Raw genomic sequence first — 13114 nt, 5'->3', positions numbered from 1 at the left:
CCGAGGGATCACCTTCAAATGTACACTACCATTCAAAAGTTTGGGATGCTGACCTTCTAGGCAGAGTTCCTCTGTCCAATGTCTGTGTTCCTTTGCCCATCTAATCTTTTATTTTTATTGGCCAGTCTGAGATATGGCTTTTTCTTTGCAACTCTGCCTAGAAGGCCAACATCCCAGAGTCGCTTCTTCACTGTTGACGTTGAGACTGGTGTTTTGTGGGTACTATTTAATGAAGCTGCTAGTTGAGGACTTGTGAGGTGTCTGTTTCTCAAACTAGACACTCTAATGTACTTGTCCTCTTGCTCAGTTGTGCACCGGGGCCTCCCACTCCTCTTTCTATTCTGGTTAGAGCCAGTTTGCTCTATTCTGTGAAGGGAGCAGTACACAGCGTGGTACGAGATCTTCCGTTTCTTTGCATTTTCTCACATGGAATAGCCTTCATTTCTCAGAACATGAATAGACTGACGAGTTTCAGAAAAAAGTTATTGGTTTCTGGCCATTTTGAGCCTGTAATCGAACCCACAAATGCTGATGCTCCAGATACTCAACTAGTCTAAAGAAGGAGAGTTGTATTGCTTCTTTAAACAGAACAGCAGTTTGCAACTGTGCTAACAGAACTGCAAAAGGGGTTTTAAATGATCAGTTATTCTTTTAAAATGATCAACTTGGATTAGCAAACACAACGTGATTCTTGCTGATAATGGGCCTATGTAGATGATAATGTAGATGAATATGTTGATATTCCATTAAAAGTCTGTCGTTTCCAGCTACAATAGTCATTTACAACATTAACAATGCCTAGACTGTATTTCTGATCAATTTGATGTTATTTTAATGGACAAAAAATATGCTTTTCTAAAACAAGGACATTTCTTACTGACCCCAAACTTTTGAATGGTAGTGTATATGTGTGTGGAGCTGTGCTATGTCCCTCACAACCAACACTTTTTAGTCATGGTCTATGAACTAGCTAGACTTTGACTAACCTCTAAGTAACCTGAGTTCACCCTCATGTCACTCTCCACATCTCCTGCTGGGCTTGCCCCAGTGTGTAATCAATGCCAACCACCCACAGTTAATATCGACATTATTATAATCATACCTGACTTCCAAAGTAATATAAAATAAAAATGTGGGACATGACCTGTAGGACCTTTTGCCACATTAAACTCCCTCCAGAGGCCAACTATGCATTGGGAAGATCTAAAGGCAAGTCTGTTTGTGACAGTCCTTTCACAGACTGTCCTTCACAACCAGAAAACCAACCATTCCACTACTGGAGTATCCCCAGTATCATTCAGACTGAGATAATATTCCAGTTAGTCAAAGGGTCTCTTTGGTATGCACGCAAACTGTAGAAATGGAAACTGATCACTCCACAGCCCCAGTACCCCGCCAGTCATACAGGAAGGATACTACCCTTGTCGCTGTATCTTGCTCAGAATGACCAGTTAGCTGTGCAAACTGGTCAGGCCTGAGAACTACAACCTGGCTACTTTGTCTCCTTACCCATTGAAGGACACACTCATGTTTATGTGGCCTACCCCCTCCACCCAGGCATTATTCTACACTGTATGGGTTCAAGGGGTGTGTCACAATATCTATCAATTTAACCACTTTTGCAGTCAAATTGTTTTACTCAACCATCCATTTCATATATGGGAGACATTAAAGATATTGAAAAACATGGTTGTGTTTTGTTATACCTTGGGGGGCCTTGCCACTAGCCTATTCCTCTCAATGGTGAATAAGGTGTTGTGAGGCAGAGAGGCACAGAGTGACCCACGATTATCTGATTGTCCCCAGTGGAAAACAGGTCTAATTTGGATGAAAACAACATGGCTGACATTAGCTAGCAACCTGCCCATGGTTATTGCAGATAACTGCACAACAGACTCACTCTGAATGTGCTTTACAACCGCCTGAAATTTACTGAATTTGGGTCTGTCAATTAGCAAATATTTATTCAACTGCCGACTGTCCTCCAAAAGTAGCTTAATATCTCTTACACATCCAGGGCAGCAGGTATCCTAGTCGCTAGGGCGTTGGGAAAAAATCTGTCAAAGTGCCCTTGAGCAAGGCACTTAACCCTACTGGCTCCAGGGTCGCTGTTGATAATGGCCTTGCTGTGATCGACGAGGTTGTCTCAGGGGGAGTGGGATATGCAAAAAACAAATGTACAATTCACATATGCATATTAATATACACATTCACATGTGTGAAATAGGACAAATATACTGTAACCACAGTCTTAATAAAAGGGAGATAGAAATGAATTGCTGTCTCAACAGACATCTTTTATATGATATGAGTTATTGGTAATTCGATCTTCCATGTTCTCATTTCCTACAGAAACAGTACAGTAAACGCATGTGGAAATGACTGTGTAACTCGTTGTAATGACCGGTAAACAGATCATTACACTCTGGTACATAACAGATGATGTCATAGGTTATATAATGGATGTCAAAAGATAGACGTGAGATCGCTTATCACCGTGATGATATCCACTTGGAAACTTTCACTGGCCAGGTCAGTCTTGGCTGACACAAACAAAAGAAATCAATCACCTACCTGACAGGCTATTCATCTCCAGGTCAATTACAGGGCTGTCTCTCTAGTCTCCACAAGCTTCCATCTCTTCTCCATTCCTTTATGGTAATCACTGCTCTATACAGTAGGTGATTGGACAGATGAAAGCATGTCTACCCCCCATTGCTTTCACCAATCCAACCTTGACAGATTTGGGATAACCTCTTGGAATGAAGGGATGTGTTTTGTGAATAATAGTTTTATATAGTTATAATTTGATATAGTTATAGTTTTATAACAGTTGTAATATCAGAACTGGGCTCATGCATCTATCTTTCTGGTCTGTTTTCCCACAGGTGAAGCCACAGAGCAGCCTAAGACAGAGGAGGTCCCAGAGGAGAAGACAGACATCCAGACTTATGCCCCAGCAGTGGTGGAGGACCAGGACCAGGTACAGCCAGAGGCCACAGAGGGAACCCCAGAGGACAGGGCCCAGCCTGAGGACAGAGCAAGCATAGAGCCTGACACAGTGGATGCCACGTCTGCACCTGAGAAACAGGGAGCCGAGAGCACCGCTGAGGTAGTTGAGGAAGTGGACCCGACCCAACCTGCATCCACTAAGGCTAGCCCAGAGGAACCAACATCTGGGGCTGGGGGTGAGGCCTCAGAGGGGGCAGCCACAGAGAGCCCTGGTGGGGAGGAAGAGCAGACTGAGGGGGATGAGACCCAGTCAGCCGGCCGCACTGGGGTGCTGGCCACAGAGATGGAGGACACCACCGGGTCTGGGATGCAACCGACTGGCGCTGAGGAGGGGGCCTCTTCTATTGCACCACCTGTTGGACAGCCAGGAGAACCACAGGGCTCAGCCAGCGAGGAGGATGTGCAGGAGATAGTGCCAGAGCAGGAGGAGGAGGAGGGGGTAGAGGGTAAGCAATTACTCTGTTTGTTACATTCATAATATCACATACAGAATACTGTTTTTTGCTTTGCTTTGTCACTCAGTTTGGTATCATGAACATAATTATAATGACAATGTATTTCATTTAAATAGAACACTTTAAAATACAAATACATCTCAAGTAAATCATATATCATGTCAGAACAGAGAAACATAAGAGGTACAAAACAAGTGCCTGGCATTACCCTGCAACAATCATACTTTTCATACATGATTTCTGTGACAGGATGAATGAAAAGCTTTCCCTGAGCCTAAAAATAGCAGTTGTGATACTCAAGGGCAGGATGTCCCCCTGTACATTTTGGTCCTAATGCAGATGCCAATCATTCTGCTGCTGCTGCAAAATGTTGAACCAGCAGCATTTTCCAGTCAGTGTGGTATGTATAAATGTTTACATGAGGTGTTCCTCTTTAGACCCCTGGTTACACCCCAGAGAGAGGAAATTGGTGGAATGTGGTTAGGAAGCCTAAACTAAAGATACATTCTGTGTTTATCTCAAATAGCCTTTTTTGCTTCCACACAAAGATGTATTTAGCTACGTTTTTGTAAACAAAAGTATAAGCACCACCAAAACAAATTGACACATCTCCATGATGAACAGTTTGATACTATGACATTCATCTATAATGACAGAAAAGTTTTTAAAAGTTTTACAAAATGTTTAAAGATGTATCAACTGATGTGTACATCTTCAGTCGTATCATTAATCAAAGCCATGTAATAACTGGCTAGTTAGAGTCTAGCCAGAATCACGACAACACATATCTATATAACATCACTGCCCTCTGGCTATACTGTACAACTGTTTCCAAGGCGACTCAAAAATCTGTGCTTTCAAGGTGATTCATTTAATCATATCAATCTCTAAATATACATCTCCGTGTTCGTCATTCTCCTCAACACTTTTGTCAAGACACATTATTATGCAATCTCTAATACAGTCTTCTCTGACTGTAATAACTAGCACCATCTTTACCTGTTTTTATCTTTACATAAATAGTAAGTATCCTTTACATTTTCTTGAAAGTGCTTAGTCAGAACTCAGAGAAGGATACTTAGAACAGATAGCCTACCACCCACACACAGCAAAGTTTGGTCCGACTCTGGGAAGTTAATAAAGAACTAACTTCGCCCCCTGGTGTTGGGGTGTGAAAAAGATTGTGGATTAAACCTCCAATTTCCACTCAAGTTTGTATTGTAATATCTGTGTGCATTTAGAGTTATATAAGAAGACATCTGGCACTAGGTATAAAAGCTATATCCAACTTTTTATTAAAATATTCAAGTGCAAGGAATCATTTGCATAGTCAGCTCTATGATAAAGTGTCACGCCCTGACCATAGAGAGCCCTTGTTTCTCTATGGTGTCATAGGTCAGGGCGTGACTAGAGGGTATTCTAGTTGATCAATTCTATGTTGTGTTCTAGTTTATATTTTCTATGTTGGTGTTTTGTATGATTCCCAATTAGAGGCAGCTGGTAATCATTGTCTCTTGCCGCTATTTTTCCCACCTGTGATTGTGGGATATTGTTTTATGTTTGTGCATGTGCACCACGTAGTCACGTTTAGTTGTTCGTTTATTGATATATTTTGTTTTGTTTAAGTTTCTCTTTGAATTAAATATGTGGAACTTAACATCCGCTGCGCTTTGGTCCCGTTCTTACGACAGCCGTGACATAAAGTTGTAGTTTGATGACACTTTCAAATAAAATAAGCACTCAGATTGACCACCATTCATGAAGAACTATTCCATGAAGGCTTGAAAGTTTGTCTTTCTCTGTGTGTCCTCTCCTCTGTGGAGTTTGTTTGAAGAAGGCTCCCCCTCTTGTGACCGGATGAGGGAGAGTGTGAAAGAGAGGAGAGAAAGAGAGGAGCACTAGTACACCACTGACTGTGCCTCAGCATGATTCTTCCTCTCAACTCCCCATCTGTACTGGCTCAAATTCTCAATACAAGAACTCCATATAAACAATCTCTGCATCCAATGATTGAATGTAATACACAGACCCTTTCAACACAGTAGCTAATATTTGGGTCCAATGCTCCTATAGTGTATTCCTATGGGGCATCAACTTGTATTTTGAAGCACTGAATCATTCAATCAAATATGTCTTAATAATGGTGTGTTTGTGCACTACTGTGCACCACTGAGATTCACATTAGTCCTGAATAGTGAATAGTGTAAGCAAGAGGACCCCCAAGTTGTGTTATAATATAACAACTGCTGGCCCACAGCCTTTTATTATTCATTACATTATAATTTGATTCTTATTCAATAGATGTATTTCTGTATTTAGATTATTTAATGCAGGGGTGTCAAACTCATTCCACGGAGGGCAGAGTGTCTGTGGGTTTTTGTTTTTTTCTTTCAGTTAAGACCTACTATAAACAACCAGGTGAGGGGAGTTCCTTACTAATTAGCTACCATAATTCATCAATCAAATACAAGGGTGAGCGAAAACCTGCAGACGCCCGTGCCCTCCTTGGAATGAGTTTGACACCTGTGATCCAATGAGACAGTTTAGAAGTAGAGGGGGAGGCAAGGAGGGATAGGACAGGAGACACAGTAGGAAGTGTGGATGTAGGGATAGGACAGGAGACACAGTAGGAAGTGTGGACGTAGGGATCGATCTGGCAGAGGATGTATTGCTATGGGGGGAATGACACCCCAAAATGGGCACTACTTTCCACCAGAGCTCTGTGTGAGAAATAGGGTGGCATTGATTTACCCTATGAGATACTAATCAGATAAACTGTTCTGTTCTGTGCTAAGGTTATGGGGAGTTTACCATATTGTTCTCATTATAACACTTGGCACAATGTCACTTTAATAACAGCAATAACTTAGCAATTACTTTGCAATGAAATGTTAGCATTCGCTCTCAGGTGCCAACTCTGCCCCAACGAGACAGTTCCACATTCCTTAGTAGGTTCAGTTCATTCCACAGCTATAACATCAGCCCTGTTGTAGCACATGATTCCTGGTCATCACATGATAGTGTTTTACATCATCACATGACATTGCGCAAAATCACAGTCTGTCAGTGCTCATACCCAGGCCCGTCTGTCTGATTGACAAGATGGACACAGCTCTTCATCACACTTTAGTGTGATAACCAAGCACTATTATTGGGGTCTACTGCACTCTCTCCAGGGGCTCTGTGTGTGTTACCTGGGTGGACATTTATGGCATCTGATGACACCAGTTGACATCTATGTGTAATTCATTTGTGAGGCATCAGAGATGTTTGTTTAACACTGTATCTCATTGTTCTCCCCATCTATTCCCAGATCAGCCCATTCCCAGGGGGAGGATGAATCCAGGTGAGGGAGTAGCCCCTCCTCCAGCCGGGAAGGAGAATAGTAGCACACCCGGTGAGTGGCCCACTACCCCTAATATCTCTACCAGTAGTATTAATACTATTATTGTACATGTCATGAGTGATTAGTTGAATCATGGCCATGTAATTACAATGTATATGGTTTAATGCAGTGATTCTCAATTGGTGGGTCGTAAACCAAATCTGGGTGGTGGGAGGTTTTGTGTGGGTCGCGGGTGTCTGAGTTTTTTTTTATGAAAAGAAAACCCAGTCTGAACTTGAAATGACTTAAACCAAGTAGAATGTGTGTAGAAATGATAATGAACTTACATGTTTAAACAATTTATCTTCAATCACAGTATTTTCAGAACAGAGCTATTAGCAGCGTTATGGTTGATTGTGTGGTCTTAAATCAGTGAGTTTATTAACAGTCAACATCAAGAATATGGGCAAAATGTAATTATTGACAATGAAAGAGGGGGGAATGTTGTTTCCTTGTCATACAGTTGGTACATTTAATATCAATATAGCATTACAAATAATTTTCCAGATTGTATTTTGCCGATTCTTTTTAGCAATGCGAATATTATGTCATGACTGAGACCACCTGGTTTAATTTGGGTCCCTAGGCAAAACCAGTTGAGAACCACTGGTTTAATGGATTCATAATGTATTAATAATTGAGCAAACAATTTCATTTATATAGCACTTTTCAAAGCACTTTGCATTGTAAAGGGGCATATGCTACACCTCCAAGTGAGAGACATTATAGACATGAATTATTCATGTTATTCAACCTTTCTCATTTCTTTCCTTTGTGCAGATTGGCTGATCATTGTGGGAGTGGTTGCGGCAGTGGGCGCTATTCTCCTCGTGTGTGCTGCTGTGGCAAAGCGGAAGAGGTAGGTCTCATTTCACCAATTGGAATTCTGATCAATAATTAACTGTGTGCATTACTCCCTCTCTCTGTCTTTTAGCTGGTAGGAGTATCCTAATGTGTTCGCTGCTTCCTCTCTCTGTCTGTTAGCTGATGACAGAATCCTAATGTGTTCACTGATCCCTTTCTCTGTCTGTTAGGTGGTGACAGTATCCTAATGCTAATGTGTTCACTGATTCCTCTCTGTCTGTTAGCTGGTGACAGTATTCTAATGTACTCTCTCTCGCTCTCTCTCGCGCTCTCTCGCTCTCTCTCGCTCTCTCTCTGGCTGTTAGCTGGTGCGGTCAGCAGCAGACCCTGATGATCACCAACAAGGATGGTAGTGACGGGAATGGGGCGGTGGCGTCTGTGGCTAGCTCCCGCGCCCAGGAGAGAGAGCAGGAGATGGTGACCCTGATGAACAAAGAGAAGATCCAGGAAAACGGCAACACAGAGGAGTTCACCGTCATCACACTGGATGAGTCCCCAGAGAAAGGACAGCTGGCATGAGAGAGGAGGAGGACAAGGAGGAGAAGAGAGAGGGGACAGAAGGATAGAGAAAGATGAGTAGCTATGGGGGTGCTGACACTGGGGCAGGACTAGAGAAGGTCTGGCTGGGGGTGGAGATGGACACTTTGGCCTGCTACCAAGAAGACAGACACATTGAACATGCCAGCTGGGGTTGGGTGGGGGATTTGTAAATTTAAGGGATGGTTAATACTCTATTGATTCTGTTGTTGTATTCTGGGGAGAATGGTTGGTTTGTCCCACCTTGCTACTAAGGTGCAACATCGGAAACTGGCCCTGTCCTTTGCCTGTCTCTCAGATGGGCTAGCTAGACTGTTAAAGCCAAGATGAGCAGAATGCTACTTTCTACCCTGTTATGTCAGGTATGTGGTTAGGATTGGATAGTTCCTAGGCCTAGGGTTTGGACTGAGTCTACATCTGAACTATATCTGGGGTGTCAAGCCAGGCTTCATACACACATGCTGATATTCACCCCTGCCTTTCAATCAGTGTCTAATCTAAATCTGAGAAAATCAGTCTGGCTTCTCTAGTCAATCAGTAACATTAATTCAATAATAATAACAGGTTGAAATATAACCCTACAGACCCAGTGACAGTGGGGGACTGGAGGTTGACATCCCTGCTCTATGCCGGGATCTGAGTGGAGATGTTGAAGAGGTGTGTGTGTGTGTGTGTGTGTGTGTGTGTGTGTGTGTGTGTGTGTGTGTGTGTGTGTGTGTGTGTGTGTGTGTGTGTGTGTATGCACAGTATGTACCGTATGTATGTGTGAGGGGAGAGAGGAAGGGTGTTGATAAAGGCACAGGGGTGTGGGTGGGAGTTTTTAAAGGTGGGGGGTGGGGGTCTTGGTTTGCCCACCAAGACCAGTCGGGGGTTGAGGTTAAGGGTTAGGTTGAGGGGAAGGACATTGTTGATAATGTGTCACTTGAAGCTTTTGAGGCATTGAGTTGGAAAAACAGGCATGCAGAAATGTGAAAACTAAACAGACGTCGTCAGATAATTTGGCTGGATGTTCATGGGATTAATATAGTTTATTATGGATAGGTAAATGTGGGACGTTGTGGCCCACTGATGTCTATGCTCTTTATCATTCCCCTGTTTTCTTTCAATATTAACCCTCTGTATATTTCAGTTGTTTCCTGTGGATTGGGATTTTGTTTTTACAAGGAAACACAACGAGATGTTATTATTTTAATTAATGCAGTTTGGATTTTTCTTGCTATTTTTGTCTCTGTATATAATGTACACGTATTTTCCAAATGCCTTAGCAACAGTTGTCATTCATCTTTTTTGGCATGCAATGCCCTTTAATGAATAAATAAAAGCTGTCATATTTGAGAATTATTTAATCAAATTCAGAACCTATGGTCTTTGATTGTGATAGAACATTTGCAATAGTCAGAGTAGATATTGTATGAATCAACTTCATGTATAGTATTCAAGACTGTGCATTTTCAAAACCTTTTTTTACAATGTCTATTAACATGGTCTGTATAAATAATACATTCATGTTGAGTAGCGCATAGGATTATATGGAACAGCTTTCGGAGAATAGATGCAATGGTCAGATGTGGATGTTGGAGTACACGTATCACATGTACTTACCATATAAGTCACCTTATATGCTATATTGACAGAAATATGCCATTTACAATGTCCTAGAATTGTGTAGTAATGCGTTACACTGTGATGGAACCTAATAACTGTTGTTAACGGCCAACATGAAAATCAATGTACAATCCTGAGGAGTGACCGCGTCCCTCACTGACAAAATAATTGATTTGGCTGGACACACTGACAACAACACATGATCTGGACACAGATATTACAGTAATGGGCAGAACAGTGGAACTCCAAGCACAACTCTGGATTCTACTTCTCTGGGCTCCTTTGTAACAAAGCAGCAGAGCCATCATATTTCTGTGGCTTTCCCTGTTATGTGCCCCATAGAGAGGGATGTTGATGAATCCATGTGTCTCTGGCTAGGAGCTCTGTCTCTCCATACTGATCCAGGTCCCAATGTGCCCATTGCTCCACACCTCCATCTGATTACATTATAATCTTTATGCTGTCTCTTTCTTTCATAGTCAAATCACTTTTATGTGTGATTGTCTGTGGATATTATGTGGATATTATGAATCCTCTCATATCAGTTTGACAGTACATTTGTCATGCCTTTTGAGTAAGCGGCATGACAAATGTGTGTCCCAGCTTTTTTGTGTGGCTTTTTGCCTCTGCTTTTGTTCCTCTCCGATCTTGCTCTCATTTGATTCACTTTGAGGAAAATTAGAAAGTGTGTAATGATCAATTAATAAAACATTGTTAATGAGAAAATATGTGTAAAGTCATGGATTAAATAAATGTGTATAGAGGACATTTTTGATTGTGGTGTTCATTCAGCGGGCAGGAGGGAGGGAGGGAATGGAGAGAAAAGGGTTGCTCGGGAGAAGGAGAAAGTATGGTTGCCATGGTATCCCAGTCATGATGCAAGAGTATGTTTTTACCCAGGCAAGACAGAGAGACAGTAAGACAAAGAAAGCCATTTTGAAAGCCGGAAAGGCCATGTTCTTGTAGATGTAATCACAGACACTGTGATTACATCTTGAAAGGTTAAACCAGTCTCATATAGCGACTTCAGCTAAGTCATCTAATATTCTAAAATAGTATCAGTGTCTTGAGAAATTATTAACACCCTTTGACTTACGTTTTATTGTGTTACAAATGTGGGATTAAAACTGACTAAATTGTTAAAGAGCTACACAAAATACTTTAATGTCAAAGTGGAAGAAACATTTGATATTTTAATAAAAACACAATTTGCCCATTTTTCTTTTTAAAAAATCATCAAGCTCTGTCAAATTGACTGTTGAACATTGCTGGACAGCCATTTTCAAGTCATGCCATAGAGTTTCAAGCCGACTGAAATCTAAACTGTAGCTATACCCCTCAGGAACATGCAATGTCGTCTAGGTAAGCAACTACAGAGGGGTAGATTTAGCCTCGTGTTTTAGGTTATTGTTGAAAAGTAGACTGAACCAGATTTTCTTCTAGGATGTTGCCTGTGCTTAGCTATATACCATTTATTTTAGTTGTTAAAGAACTCCCTAGGCCTGGCTGATGACAAGCATACCCATAACAGGATGCAGCCACCACCATTCATTTTTTGCAGTATTGCTTTAGTGCCTTATTACAAATAGGATGCAGGATTCTGTACAGGCTTCCTTCTTTTCACTTTGTCATTTCTGTTGTTGATACATCCTCAGTTAATTTCTATCTCAGCAATTATACTCTGTAACTGTTTTAAACTCATGGTGAAATCACTGAGCGGTTTCCTTCCTTCAGGCAGCTGATTTTGGAAGGGCGTCTATCTTTTAAAAAATATAAATAAATACTGTAAATTATTAGAGGGAGGATCAGCTTAATATTGCGGAAAGAATGTTGCTTCTAATGTAATTGTCTGCATCATTTCCAATCCCCCATATTTTTTAGGTAAATATATATATCCATACCCGTGTAACGGTTGTCTTGGATGGAAGAAGGAGAGGACCAAAGCGCAGCGTGGTTAGTGTTCATCTTATTTAATAAATCAAAACTGAATAACAAAAACAACAAAGAAACAACCGAAACAGTTCTGTCTGGTGCAGACACACAAAGACTGAAAATAACCACCCACAAAACACAAAGGAAAACAGGCTACCTAAATATGGTTCTCAATCAGGGACAACGATAGATTGAGAACCATATCAGGCCAAACATAGAAATAGAAAATACAGAAAAACTAACAGACTGCCCACCCCAACTCACGCCCTGACCATACTAAATAAAGACAAAACAAAGGAATAAAGGTCAGAACGTGACAACACGCATGCATACATATACACATATATACATACACATACTGTACCTATATAGACAAACATAGTTTTTAAAATAATATACCTTTATTATTATTCCCCGCAGACCCTACCGCCGATCCCCCAATTGGAGTAAACTAATAAACATTTCTGCTTTTACCTTCAATTTATACATCTTATACACATGTTACAGACACAGTCTACTTTAAAATAGTTCCCTCTTGTTTGTTCTTAGTCCTTTCTCTATTTCTGATGTCCATCCAGTTTGATTTATATTTGTAACTATGCTATTTCACAGAAGTTCCAAACCTATATACATTTTACAGATCCCTTATGCTTTACATTGTTTATCTTGTTATTAGTCCCACCCTTCAGCTCCATTCAAATCAAATCAAATTTATTTATATAGCCCTTCGTACATCAGCTGGTATCTCAAAGTGCTGTACAGAAACCCAGCCTAAAACCCCAAACAGCAAGCAATGCAGGTGTAGAAGCACGGTGGCTAGGAAAAACTCTCTAGAAAGGCCAAAACCTAGGAAGAAACCTAGAGAGGAACCAGGCTATGTGGTGTGGCCAGTCCTCTTCTGGCTGTGCCGGGTGGAGATTATAACAGAACATGGCCAAGATGTTCAAATGTTCATAAATGACTAGCATGGTCGAATAATAATAAGGCAGAACAGTTGAAACTGGAGCAGCAGCACGGCCAGGTGGACTGGGGACAGCAAGGAGTCATCATGTCAGGTAGTCCTGGGGCATGGTCCTAGGGCTCAGGTCCTCCGAGAGAGAGAAAGAAAGAGAGAAAGAGAGAATTAGAGAGAGCATATGTGGGGTGGCCAGTCCTCTTCTGGCTGTGCCGGATGGAGATTATAACAGAACATGGCCAAGATGTTCAAATGTTCATAAATAGCCAGCATGGTCGAATAATAATAAGGCAGAACAGTTGAAACTGGAGCAGCAGCACGGCCAGGTGGACTGGGGACAGCAAGGAGTCATCATGTCAGGTAGTCCTG

At 41.4% G+C, this 13114-nt stretch overlaps 1 protein-coding gene across 1 annotated transcript in view; it reads left to right on the top strand.

Moving 5' to 3' along the window:
* The window catches only part of LOC110502122 (CD44 antigen), a 33365-nt gene extending 22739 nt beyond the window's left edge, over positions 1–10626 (top strand). The window contains exons 5-8 of the mRNA XM_036956430.1: positions 2889–3458; positions 6781–6864; positions 7633–7711; positions 8022–10626. Coding sequence (XP_036812325.1) covers positions 2889–3458; positions 6781–6864; positions 7633–7711; positions 8022–8235 — 947 coding nt within the window. The 3' untranslated portion in view covers positions 8236–10626. The remainder of the gene's footprint in view (positions 1–2888; positions 3459–6780; positions 6865–7632; positions 7712–8021) is intronic.
* Positions 10627–13114: the final 2488 nt, after the last annotated feature.

Source organism: Oncorhynchus mykiss, chromosome 2 (genome assembly GCF_013265735.2).
Source record: "Oncorhynchus mykiss isolate Arlee chromosome 2, USDA_OmykA_1.1, whole genome shotgun sequence".
Classification (NCBI taxonomy): Eukaryota; Metazoa; Chordata; class Actinopteri; order Salmoniformes; family Salmonidae; genus Oncorhynchus; species Oncorhynchus mykiss.
Note: the sequence above shows the minus strand (reverse complement) of the source record. Positions and strands in the feature narration are given on the sequence as shown.